The sequence below is a fragment of the Thalassophryne amazonica genome, chromosome 15 (genome assembly GCF_902500255.1).
Source record: "Thalassophryne amazonica chromosome 15, fThaAma1.1, whole genome shotgun sequence".
In the NCBI taxonomy this organism is placed as follows: domain Eukaryota; kingdom Metazoa; phylum Chordata; class Actinopteri; order Batrachoidiformes; family Batrachoididae; genus Thalassophryne; species Thalassophryne amazonica.
In genome coordinates this window covers 80,839,704-80,853,017 of record NC_047117.1, presented here as the reverse complement: position 1 = coordinate 80,853,017, position 13,314 = coordinate 80,839,704, and the positions used below count along the sequence as shown (strand labels likewise).

The window sequence follows — 13,314 nt, the reverse complement described above, 5'->3', positions numbered from 1 at the left end:
CAAAGAATCATCCTTTCAGTTGCATCAAAACTTAGGTCTTGTCTATGAGTGCAGTAATACTTTGCAAACAAGACTAACTACAGACTTAAGATTACCCAATTTTAACAAATCTGTGTTATACACCCAGATACTTGGGTAAAGAGGGCTGGGCCCCGGCATCCTACTTGAAGAAGGTGAAGGAAGACTTCTCCCCCCCGCAAGAAGACACTAACCGGCCCCGTGGAGATCATTGGCAACATCATGGAGATCAGCAACCTGCTCCAGAAGAAGTCAGTCAGTGAGAAAGACATCCAGACCGATGCCGAAGCCAGCACTGCACCTGAGCGCCATATCTCCAAGAGTGAGATCAGTCTGCCCATGCCGTATAACGCCGAAGTCAACGCCGAGACGGGCAGGAGGCTGAGCTCCGGTTCAGGTTACGGCTCCAACAGCCCGTGTCCTGCACTTCTTGGAGCCAGTGCTGTCTTAAGTGAAAGTAAAGGCAGAGCTGAGCACGGATCCCCGGCTGTGGCTCGAGTAGCCCCACATAGAGTAGAAATCGGTGAGTGCTTGTGTTGTTCCGGGATAGTAAATGGTTATTTTGTACCAGTGGATAAAGTAATAAATACCTCACAGCTGACTGGGTGCAAACGTTTTGTCACTTTCCTTTTGTTTAGGATTTGATTCCATAGGTAAGCTGCATTGGTGATGATGTGTTTGTTTAAATGTATTAACATGCAATATCACTAATCTCCAAACACGTTTAATGTGGAATTTTTTTTCTTTTTTTTTTTTTACTTGTATACTAAAAAACTATGTTTTTTTTTTTTGTTTTGTTTTTTTTGGTGTGTGTGTGTGTGTTCGCTTGCGGTGTGTCACTTGTGGATGTAATGTGACTATACGTAACATTCGAAATACATGTTTTTATCTTCATCAGGGTCTCCAAATCTTAGACAGAAACCTCCCCCAAGAAGAGAACCCAACTTGGTAAGATATACTTCCCTGAAATTTTAACATTTCTAGGAAAAGGACATTGCTAAATATGTAAGCATTCCTGTATATCTATGAATACTTAAGAATGCTATTAAGGTTCAAGGCCATACTCTTGATCTATCAAGCAGAAGTACTGCACAGTTTTCGCCACTTATTTACGTTAGTACTGCCTGTAACCAAGCGAATGCAGTTCCTTGGATGGCCACTTGAGGCTGCCTCCATAAGTGAGTCACCTCATGTTAAAATGTCCATCTTTACAACAAAAACAAACACTTTTTTTTAATATATATAACTCATCAGTTTATGCTGTTTGAAGCCAAAAAGTTCTGTATATTTAGGGGCATGTTTGATTTGAGTGACAGCTACCATTCAGGCGTCACACCTACACCTACAGGCCGTGAACAGATAGCAGCTCCCGGTTGAGCGTTTCATACAAATATCAGATAATATGGCTTTCTGTGTGGTTAATTGTTATAACAGACCATCTGTACGCCAGTTTTCGTATTATTGAATTGGTATACAAATAATGAATGTTTGAGTTCAATGGTACGAATATTTCATGAGATGGAACATTCCATCTTTCACCAAATGAAATATTCGTTCCATTGAAAGAATGTAAAAACATTAATTATTTGTTTTATATAATGGCTTAAATAGATCCTTGACATTTGATATAATATTAATTCATAAACAACAGAAAAGGGACTTTTGGTGCATCACTACTGCTTTGACATCAACAATACAACACAAACTTTTACCCTAGTCAGGACTTTAGTGAGCACAATATGGAGAAAGCAATTGCCATGAGGTCCAATGGAACTCAAAAGTCCTGAATAGGGTTAAATAGGAGTCCAAAAATAATTCTGATGCCGTGCACTGACTTCATGTATTTCGGGGTTTGCGGAGTGCAATGGTACAAAACGTATGGACCCAAATTGCACACTAAATGGAACGAATAATCCATGTCACGTGACATACAAAGCACCAATCAAATGATCCACTCAGCTGTTATAGAACACTAATTAGTAGATATCATTATATCTATCAGTATATACTATTTATATTGTATGGCCTTGCCTTACAATATAAAGCGCCTTGGGGCAACTGTTTGTTGTGATTTAGCGCTATATAAATAAAATTGATTGAACTGATTGATTGATATAAATAGGAATGTCATACCATAGTGATAGTGTTAGACTTATTGATGCTACATGTTGGTCATAGTTCTTAATACCTGCACCCAAGTCAGCAAATATATTAGTTAATCACCTGAACTCAGGTCAAGGCTTGTTAGCATTAGCTAGATTAGGCAGAGTAGTTTGCAGTCAATTATGAGTGAAAACTGGACAGAACAAAAAGTCTCCCTTCAAATAATAATTTATCTGAGAAGCAGTGGCTAACGAGTGAGCTTGTGCTAGCCACTTCAGTGGCTCGATGCTAGCTTCTTTAGTTAGAATGTAGATGGCTCAAAAACAAATAACTGCTTCCAGTAGGCATGAGAATCTCATCACTGACGATTCGATACGCACCTCGATACACTACCAGTGATATGATACATATACCGATACATGATGATAAGATGCGATAAGATTCACCCCTGTTCCTGATTTGATGGCGATTCAATTCCTCACAATGTGATACGATTTGGTGCAATACGATTAATGATGGGTATTGATAAGATTTTATCAATATCGATGCCATTATCGATTCCCTTATCGGTACCGCTTGTGAATTTTCTGTGTACTAAAAGTAGGCTTTACAGGTTTTCTACTGTATGTCAGCATTTTATTGAGTCTTAACGGAAATAAATATGAAATTGGTCACTGGATCCTTGATCTCTGGACAAATAGAAATAAACAAAATCTATGGCTTTTGTCAAAAGCAGATATTAATAGCACAAATATAACTCCATAGACTGAGCTGAGCTCTTCAGCTGGCTGTGCTGCATGTCAGGGTGTAATTCATAAACAAGTGGAGACTTAAAATGCAGATTTGCTCTGAAGTTATTAATTCAGACTAAGATCTGCGTGGCTCTTTGGAGCTGTGCACTTAGTCCCACAAAACAGAGGATATTATTATTATTATTTCTTTTACCTGGAGGACAGCCTCAGTTGACTCACCGGCTGGTGCTCACGCCATCGACAACCATCTTGTAAAACTCCAGTGTGGAATGGAGGATGATTCTCGTTTCTTGCCCGCAACAAGAGTCATAGTTTGTGACTCTAATCCACACAAAGGTGACTCACAATTAACAATTTGAAATGGCTTTGAGAGGGGTTAATGAAGACATTGCTGACCTGCCGCTGGAAGTGAAGCAAAGAACCAACGAACAATGGGTCAAAGCTCTGCTTCGAACTTCGAGGAGACCCACGGCAGTCTGCAATCAAAGTAGAGAAATGATCATTTTCCAATAAACACCCTCAAAAACAACGGCAACTCCAGTGTCCCGAACTGAAAGACCGATAAGGAAATCGTTACGCAAGAAGGCTACTGATGTTATCATGTTTGTTGTGGTAGAAATGTGCTTTCTGGCTTCCGTCCGTGGTGCATTCAATGTGCATCGAACAAAAATGCAAGCAGGCAGCGAGCGATCGATCGCGATTCAACCCGTCAATTGAATCGATGCACATTGAATGAATCGATGCACTCGTATCGCGCACATTGGAATCTAGATACCGATTCGTATCAGTTAATCTCCACATGCCTAGCTTCCAGTCATTGGTTTTATGCAATATAAATTTTTTTTTTGTTGTAATTTAGGATGTGAATGATTGATTTGGTCTTCAGTGAAAACACAATAGTGTGGCATTTTAAATCTATTAAATTGTTACATACGTCTGTTGCAATAATAATGACTTTTTGTGCAGTAAGCCCATAAACGGACAATACTGTGTGTGTAACAGCTAATTGAAAAATGTCTTAACACAATAATTATCTCCAGGACAAGTTTGTCACTTGCAGTTTTTACTCACAAAATGTGCTGAGAAACACTTTCAAACCAAAGCAGAAGCGTGAAAATAACTACATTAATAGAAAAGACGAATGACTGGCTCCCACATTACAAAAGCTTACTGAGCACCGATAGAAGTCCCACAACTTCATGGTGATTTTATCTGACATTTAGTGTTTAAAATCACACTGTTCATTCACTAATTAAATCTTACACATGCTGTTCTTTGTTATCATCATAGACAGCCATAAATATCATCTTGATATGCCTGATGGGTTTTTATCTCTTATGTCTTCTGTAATTTATTGAAAGGAAACATGACGTTTGTCTTCTTCATCCTTTGCTGCACAGGGATTCCAGTTACCCAAGCCACCAGAGCCCCCTGCTGTGGAAGCAGAGTATTACACCATAGCGGATTTCCAGTCCTCCATCTCTGATGGCATCAGTTTCCGTGGAGGACAAAAGGCTGATGTAAGAGGCCTCATCCATACTGCCCCTGCCGACCTGAGGCAGTCCGGGCTCAGGGCTTTTACAAATATCTACAACATAATATAAATGAAAATGAAAATAATTGTCAAAATGATGGATTGCATCAGTAATGGCACCCTTTATTACTGTAACACAAGTAAATAAGCATGTTTACAGAAAGTTTTATTTCAACAAGTAAGGAGATGGATACATGAACATTTCCAAGTGACTGAAAATGTTGTGGACTTTATTTACGTTTGTCTTTCAGAGTTACATACTTTATGGTAAATCTGCCTTGAGTAAGTAGTTCTCAGAAAGTGGATGAACGTACAAGAAGGAAAAAACTCGGTAGTAGGGTCAAGGACCTCAATTCCATGACTATTCTCTGGCTAGTTTGTTTTGAGGATTGATTTGACTTCTGTGGGCCTTTTATAAAAAAAATTCGCCCCCAGGTCCCTCCCAAAAAGTCCAGCATTATTTACGAGAAGACTAAATTGAAGATGGCCACCAACACCATCTTCAAAAATTAACTTTTGGAACAGAACATCTAGAATCATGAATGAAGGCATTTTTTTGGGTAAGGCAACCGTGAGGATTCTGATTCTGACATCATTTTGACCCAGAAATTCATGGCCGCCATCCGATAGCATGAAAATGTAACTTTTGAATGGGAGCACTCAGGATCATCAATGAACACATTATCTCAGTGGAGTTGAAGTGCTGATCCTGTGACGGCATTTTAGAGCCATATTGAGTTTTTTTTAGACACTGAGAATAAAGTCATAATATTATGAAAATAAAGTTGTATTTACACAGGAAGTGATAACCCTGCAGACTGCCAGTTCCAGGAGCTACTTTAATTGCTGGAACTACAGGTGACGCCCGTGTGGTTCCTGCATATTGTTTTCAAAGTTGTGATACTGATGTTAATGTGATGCAGATGGGCCAAAAGATGAAATATTTCCTTATTTGTAAAACCTATACTGAAGTACAACTTAAAGAACTCCACAGATCTCATTTTGAGTTTTTCTCTCATAAAATTGTTCTCGTAAAATTAAAAGTTTATTCTCATAATATTACAAGTCTGTTCTTGTAATATTATGACTTTATTCTCATAATATTACGAGTTTTTTTCTTATAACATTGACTTTATTCTCATAATATTATGACTTTATTAACCTGAAAGGCAAGTGTACATAGTTAAAGCAAACAAGACCTTCATTGTGCTAAACAATAGGATTGTACACTCAGATATGCAGCTAATATTCTGTGACCATTATGTGTGAGCTCAAAAAATGACAGCTGAATGATCTTGACCTTCATACATGACCTTGACTTTAAATCAATCTGCAACCATTATAAATTGTATCATACAACAGTGTTTTGGGGCCACATTGGTTTTTTTTTAAGACTTTGAGAATAAAGTCAGAATATTATGACTTTATTCTCAAAGTTTGACCAAAACTGGCTGTAAAAATAACTTGTTATACTAAAGGGTGCCATTAATTATTCAACCCATTTTGGCTAGAAATTTGTTTTAAGTTTGAGTTTAAAGGGGATAAATTTAGAAATATGAAACACTATTTCTTCCCACAAAATGACAAAGAAATTAATGTGTAAAAGCCCAAGAGGGTTGAATACTTTTTATAGGCACTGAATGTAAACGGGAACGCTGAGGCAACACCAGCGCGATCTTGAGATTTGTGTTTAAAGGTGAGGATGTGGACAGAATTCACTCTGCTGAGAGTCGCACAGAGAGGATAACGGTTTCCTTCCAGGTGTTTTTTGACAGAATGTTGACAATACGAGATGTGATCTTGCTTTGTTTATGCCTTATCTTCGAAGAAAGTAGTGGCGGTCACAGAATATTCAGGAATGAGATTCATTTGGCAGCACGTGGCTTAGTGGTTAGCACTGTTGCCTAACACCAAAAAGGTCATTGGTTCGATTCATTCCCACCTGTGGTCTTTCTGTGTGGAGTTTGCGTGTTTGTATGGGTTCTCTCTGGGTGATCCGGCTTCCTCCCACATCCTTTGTGTGGCCCTGTAGCCACTTTGGACAGGACCCCGAGTGTGAGTGTGATTCATTTGCATGTTGGATCCAACAAAAAGGTTATGTGATCGCTGTTTTGTTGTTGTTTTTTTTTATTAGAATCATCACTGTATCTGCAAAACATGTGAATGCATTTCCGTCGTCTTTGGTGGAGAGGTAGGCCGCGGGTCAAGTTAGAGTTAACTAATTTAGAGGAAGATGTCTGTCAAATGGTGACCTATTGTCAGGACGAGTGGTGGCTCGACACAGGAACCAGTAGGAGACCAATGCAGACTCTCAGGCATGGTAGGTTTAGAAGAATATAAGGCTTTATCTGTTAAACAGGCATTGAGTTCAGTACACAGGAAGTCAGACATACAGGCAGAGGTAGCAGACATGGTGCAGGCTGAGACGTGGTCCATAAACCTAGCAGAGTTCATTCACACGGCATTGAGGAATGAAGCAGGCAAAACAAAGGCAGAGTCAAGAAACCGGCTGAGTTCAGGGTAATGGCGAGGCAGAGGTTGGAGTACAAAGCAAGGTCAAAAAAAGTTGAAGCGCAAACAGGACGTGAACAAGAGGCGAGAAAGTGAACTAAGTCAACAATCCGACAGTGAGCTGTGGAACTGTGAGGGCTTAAATAAGGAGCAGACAAATTAGGATGAGATGAGGTGCAGGTGTGTGGAACTTTCTGGAAGGGGGTGTGACCGGGGAAGACAAAGAGTGTGCACAGTGCAAGATAGTGAGGAAGGAAAACACAGAGTGGAGTGATGAAAGAGACAAAGACACATGAGCAGGTGCAGGGGGCAATCAAATAAGATGAGGCAAAAACTGAGAACAGAGATACATCAGAAAACTGAGGACAGAATACAATACAACTATGACCAAGAAATAACAAAGCATGAACATATGAACTGAAAAGTGAATCATCAGAATAAAAAAATTAGAATGAAAACTAATCATGGCTGAAGGAAGAAATAAAAGATAACCAGGTGGGAAAACAAACTACACACAAACAGAGACTACATGATAACAGAAAACAAAACCCGATGCTAAAGCGTAACAGATAATATCGCAAATAAGAAGAACAACATAAACAAGTGATAAACTAAGAAAAAAGTAACAAAGAAACAAAGTGGCAAGCAACAAACAGAACCAAACTAAGACTAACATGATAAAGTATAAACATATGAAGAGTATAACTGAGAAACCACAGAGGAAATAAAGCTGAGAACTAAGACCTAAACTCCGAGACGATGCCAAGCATGATACCTATAGCCCGTCGTTTGAATCCGGGCATGTATTTCAGGCTGCCTGTCCATGACCTTTCATCTGCATTGCCCCAGTCCTCTCAGCTGTACATGGGTACCAGCCTGGACTGGGGAAATTGGCCTTGGCCTCAGGGCCAAGCATTGGCCTCAGGGCCTGTGTAGGGCTTCCTTCTTCTCGTGGGTCAAGGATCATTTTTACACATTTTCATCATATTATCCGTTGATTTCTTGTTCGTGGTACTTTGATGCGCCTGCTGCACATCATCTCAGTTATGGACAAAGCAACAGCTTTGGGCTTTGCTCTGTAATTAATGTTACAGTGTAGCTGGTGCTGCCTTTGCAAACAGACAGAAGGCGGCACAGGTTATGTGGTCACTCTTGTTTGTTTTTGAAGACAAAAAAACTCACAAAAGTGGCTCATGGATTGGGATAAAATTTTGTGTTTACATTCTGTATTACATGTTTCTTCAGCTTTCTCTCTTTATGACATCAGACATAAGAAAAGGTGTTCTAGAGAGGGGGTATATGGCCTCTAAGTGTACATTGTAGTTGTACAGTATCGTGAGTTCTAGTGATGTAACTGCACACTGAACTCGATATGAGTCACAATTCTGAGTTAATTTTTTACTGAATAAGCAACAGAAAAACTGGGATTTTTAAAACAAATCCCACATCAAAATAACTAATAAAAATGTTGCCACACCACTGACTTAAGAAATACAAATATATGTACACTACAGTTACTTTATTTTAAAATTACTGATGGTTGAAACATTATTTTTTAAATATTACATTAGTAAGACAAACATCCGTAATATCCACGATGGCCAGCATTTTACTAATTTGAATAAATATATAAATAAAGATTCATAACCTTGAAATACTTAACAGTGATTTGGGCATTATTTTTTTAATAAAAATATTATAAATCTAAATGCTACACTTTTATGTTTCTCATCATTCATTGGTTCAGAAGCATCACATATGGTTCATTTTAAATTTATTTAGTTTATATAGCGCCAAATGACAATAAAGCAGCCCCAAGGTGCTTCACACAAGTAAGGTCTAACCTTACCAACCGCTAGAGCAAGCACACAGGCGACAGTGGTAAAGAAAAACTCCCTCTGATGATACTGAGGAAGAAACCTCAAGCAGACCAGACTCAAAGGGGTGACCCTCTGCTTACGCCATTTTACCGAAAAGGTTGACAATACAGAACACGACACAACAATTGACGAGAGTCCATGCAGGCATCCAGTCCACCGTAGGGGGGTGGGGGGAGGGGGTTGCAGTCATTGAGCCACTCATTGGATCTCTATGTATATATCATGTTATACATTTGTATTACATCTCGTCTTGGAATTTCAGATTTGTACTCCTTGAAAATGTCTGTCACGCAGCCTTATATTACTGGAATTCAGTGCATCTTTTTGTGAAAGCAAACGTTAAAGTTGCATTCAGCATACCGAGGTGACCTCAGCTTTAGGAGGTTGGAATATCCAACTTAAAATTAACTTCACCTCAGTCTCTGGGGTATTTGTATGTGTGTTTATTTTTCATTTCATCTAATTTGAATCTTCACACATTGATATTATTTTTTTGGCTAATTCATGATGAATCATTCCATCCTTATTGAGGTCACAACAACCCCCAAAAATGTAGTCATCAGAAACTTAGTTTAAAATAAGACCTCTTCCCCCTTTTTAAAACAAATGTATTTATTTGATATTAAACTACTAATGTGACATCTTGCATTCGGAACGTATTAGCCACAACTACTTTAGGGTAATTGGAAATAATCCATTTCTCTAAGGTTACACCACCCCCTAGTGGTGGTTGGATGGAAGTACAAATGTCTCAGACTGGGATGTAGGCTTGATAGCACATGATTCAATGTCAAATATTTTGAGTTGATGTAACAAATGTTTTTAATTTTCAAAGATTTTCAGGATATTAGTCAGAATCCCAGGAGCCCAATCATTAGCCCAAGATTTTATAATGTACATTGATTTAAAAAAACATGCAGATGAGCGATAGTTTAATCATTACATCTCAACTCATGGTTGTACATTACATCATTTTGTAACATTTTATGTTTCATAAAAATAACTGAAAGAGCTTTGAACTTTAAACTTCTTTTTTTCTATGCAGGTGATAGAAAAGAACCCTGGAGGCTGGTGGTATGTACAGATTGGCGAGAAGGAGGGCTGGGCCCCCTGTTCCTACATTGACAAACGCAAGAAGCCCAACATCAGCCGTCGAAGCAGTACCCTCACCCGCCCCAAGGTTCCACCTCCAGCTCCACCTGTAAAGAAGCAAGATACAGAGGAGATTCTACCTTCTACTAATTCTGTCTGCAAACCCCCTGAATCATCAAGTAGGCCTGTGTATGAGGAACCTGAATATGATGTTCCTGCAGTTGGATGTGAAGGTGAGTCAGAAACAGATTCTCTGAAGGACGAGCGTTCCCTGGATGTGAAGATCAGTACTGTGGTGAGCGATAAGTACCGCAGTTCACCTCCTTCTTCCAAAGCCTCCCCTCCAGTCTGCAAAGCGTCCCCTGTTTTCAGTCACCGAAGGACCTCCTTCAGGTCTGTCGAAGAGGTCACTAAAGATGAGTGCATCTATGAGAATGACGGTTTCAGGCCAAGCAGTGGTATGGAGGGAACTTCAGCAAAAGGTTCCAGTGAGCCAAATTCCCCAAGGAGTTACCGTTCCTCAACAGTCCCTCGCAAACCTTCTGGCTCATCACCTTTAGCTGGGAAACCCATAAAGACCATGACCCCTGAGCTCAATCGGAGAAGCCAGACCCTTGGCAGACACATGGATATCAGCCTTAGGTCCCATGAAAACAGTCCACTGTCTTCATCTGATGAATTGCACAGAGGACCTAAGAAACCCCAGAATTTTAACCGGGATGTTGAGCAGAGAATTGGCCAGAGCCCCTCTACCAAGCCCAAGCCGTCTGTTAGACCAAAACCACTCCTAACCAAATCAGAACCTCAGAATCCAGAAAGAATGGACATCACCTCACTGAGACGCCAGTTAAGACCTACAGGACAATTTCGACAGAGTCTCAAGCCTTCTCGTGGGGATGACTCTGAAACAGGATCTGTTATCTCTTCAGAAGACTCCATGTGTTCACACAGTACCTCAGATCTCTCCTCAGTTTATTCTAAAGGAAGCCGTGGTGACTCAGATATGGAAGGCCCTAACCTGTACCACACAATGGATGCCTATAAGAAAGTCCAGGATTCTGAGATTAGTTTCCCAGCTGGGGTGGAGGTTGAGGTTCTGGAGAAACAAGAAAGTGGCTGGTGGTATATCCGCTGGGGCACTGAAGATGGCTGGGCTCCCTCTTACTACTTGGAACCTGTCAGACCAGTGGGTAATGCTGGTGGGTTGGAATCCGATGGACATGGGAGTGGTGGGAGTAAGTCGAATAGCCTGGAGAAAAATGAGCAGCATGTTTTGAACCTCAACAACATCAATATTCAGGGTCTGACTCAACAGCATCAAGGCTTCAGGAGGAACACTCCTCCAATTCCTTCCAAGCCTCCTGGTGGATTTTCAAAACCATCTGGAATAGTTAATGGAGGTGTACGGATGAGGAATGGAGTCCGCCAGGTAGCCGTGAGACCACAGTCTGTGTTTGTGACAACAACACAGGCACCTAAAGACTCACACTACATGACGGGGTCTCTGAGGCGAAACGAGTCCCTTGGCAGCAGTGATCACTACCGTTCTGGATCTGCCACTCTTGGTGTTCGCCGAAATGCCTCCTTCAGTACTGTGCGACCACATGTGGTCGTAGAAAGTCAGACAAGGCCTGCTGAGCGTTCCAGCCTGGGGTCTTCAGGGGGTGGTTTCAGCACAAGCAATGTCCAGGATACAATAAGTAGAGTTAGCCAGCGGAATGGAATCCCGGTGTCTACAGTTCGGCCGAAACCCATCGAGAAGAGCCAGTTGATCCACAACAACCTTGGCAGGGATGTTTATGTGTCCATTGCTGACTATCGCGGAGATGAGGAGACTATGGGCTTTACTGAGGGCACCTGTCTAGAGGTCTTGGAGAGAAACCCCAATGGATGGTGGTACTGCCAGGTGCAGGACAGCCTGCTTCCCCGTAAGGGCTGGGTCCCCTCCAACTACCTAGAGCGGAAAAAATAATGCCCATATCCAATCCTTCCCACATAGGGAAGGTTACCCACCATCTCCCATAAGCAATATGTCCTTGAAAGTGTACATTCACAAAATGACTGTAAAAAGGTGTTTTAATTGGATAAGGAAAGACGCTTTTGGTGCTGGGTTACTAAATGTATCCAGAGAGGAATGTAAAACTCTGCCCAGTAATGACAGAGACAAGAATAGGGCTGGCCACACCTGAGTAAGGAAAACTGAAGAAGACAATGTCTGTTAGCTATAAACTGGTACAGATGGGAGTATTAACCTCTTAAAGAGGTTTGCATCCAGAGATACGGACGTGGAGCAGGGTAATCGCTATGCTTATTCGTACCCTTTGTTGACTACGATGGCCGATAAGTGCCTTTTGTATTTGATCACCTGAGTGAAGGTCGTCAGTGGCGGACGGTAAAATGTTAAAATCAACCAAATCTTCAAAGAGTGCCATAGGCCTATGAGCGCATGAACACCACCTGTACACAGTTATGAGCACCACTTTAGGAGTGATGGTATTCCAACAAGTTGTGATCTGTTGTGGCCTAATTGGTCAAACAGAATATAGAAAGAAAAATCTGATGTAAGTGACCAAATTCACTACAGAATTCATGTGGTCACAGTTTAAATTAACAGCTTTTTAATATTTGTTATTATTATTTTGTTAATTTTCTCTCATTATTCATGGTCTAGCATTTTGTGTGCAAGTCTTCCTTAGAGAATTATTTCTGCTTTCTTGTGACATCTGTTTTTCCACCGACAGCCTTGATTTGGAACAGTTTAAACCTTATGGCTCCATCACTCGTAAATTGTGAAGTGCCACTGACAAAACTATTTGATAAATTGGTACAGTTTGCATGAACATTTAAGAGCCCCATTGAAAACACCTTTAATGAATAAATAAACCTGTGAAGCTTGAACATAGTGCAGGTGGAAGCAGCTTGTAGCTGTACTCTCTAGAATATAGCCACCTAATATATGGGTCGCTAACCTCAAAAAGAAAGAAAGAAAGAAAAAGAATTAAGTTTACAACAATTTAGGTTTACTGTACTTTTATTTCATTTCAGAATTTTGTATCTATTTATTTTTTATACCTATAATACCTCTGTTGGGAGGTGCAGTAAAAAAGTACTGGAAATGTGTGGAAAGAATTGAATCCCAGGGATGCACAAGGGGGCAGGGGAGTCAAAGTGAAATATTGATGTCTGCATTCTTTGGGGTGTGTTTAACAAAATGTTAGCAATGCAGCTGGGATTGATGTAGAGCTAAAGCAACACATCATTTCACTCAAGTACAGTGTTCTTCTCAATATGATTTTTTTCGTGGAAACAAATCAAAACAAAATGCCTTATATTCAAGTTTTACATTTTTACATGTTTATATCTACAACACCAGGCGGTGGCCCAATGAGCTAGTTTACAGTGCTGCATGATGGAGAAAGACTGA

At 40.3% G+C, this 13,314-nt stretch overlaps 1 protein-coding gene across 1 annotated transcript in view; it reads left to right on the top strand.

Moving 5' to 3' along the window:
• LOC117525510 (SH3 and PX domain-containing protein 2A-like) overlaps positions 1 to 12,869 on the top strand; it is a 249,494-nt gene extending 236,625 nt beyond the window's left edge. Inside the window, 5 exon segments of the mRNA XM_034187367.1 lie at positions 128 to 188; positions 190 to 541; positions 917 to 966; positions 4,274 to 4,393; positions 9,844 to 12,869. Coding sequence (XP_034043258.1) covers positions 128 to 188; positions 190 to 541; positions 917 to 966; positions 4,274 to 4,393; positions 9,844 to 11,862 — 2,602 coding nt within the window. The 3' untranslated portion in view covers positions 11,863 to 12,869.
• Positions 12,870 to 13,314: the final 445 nt, after the last annotated feature.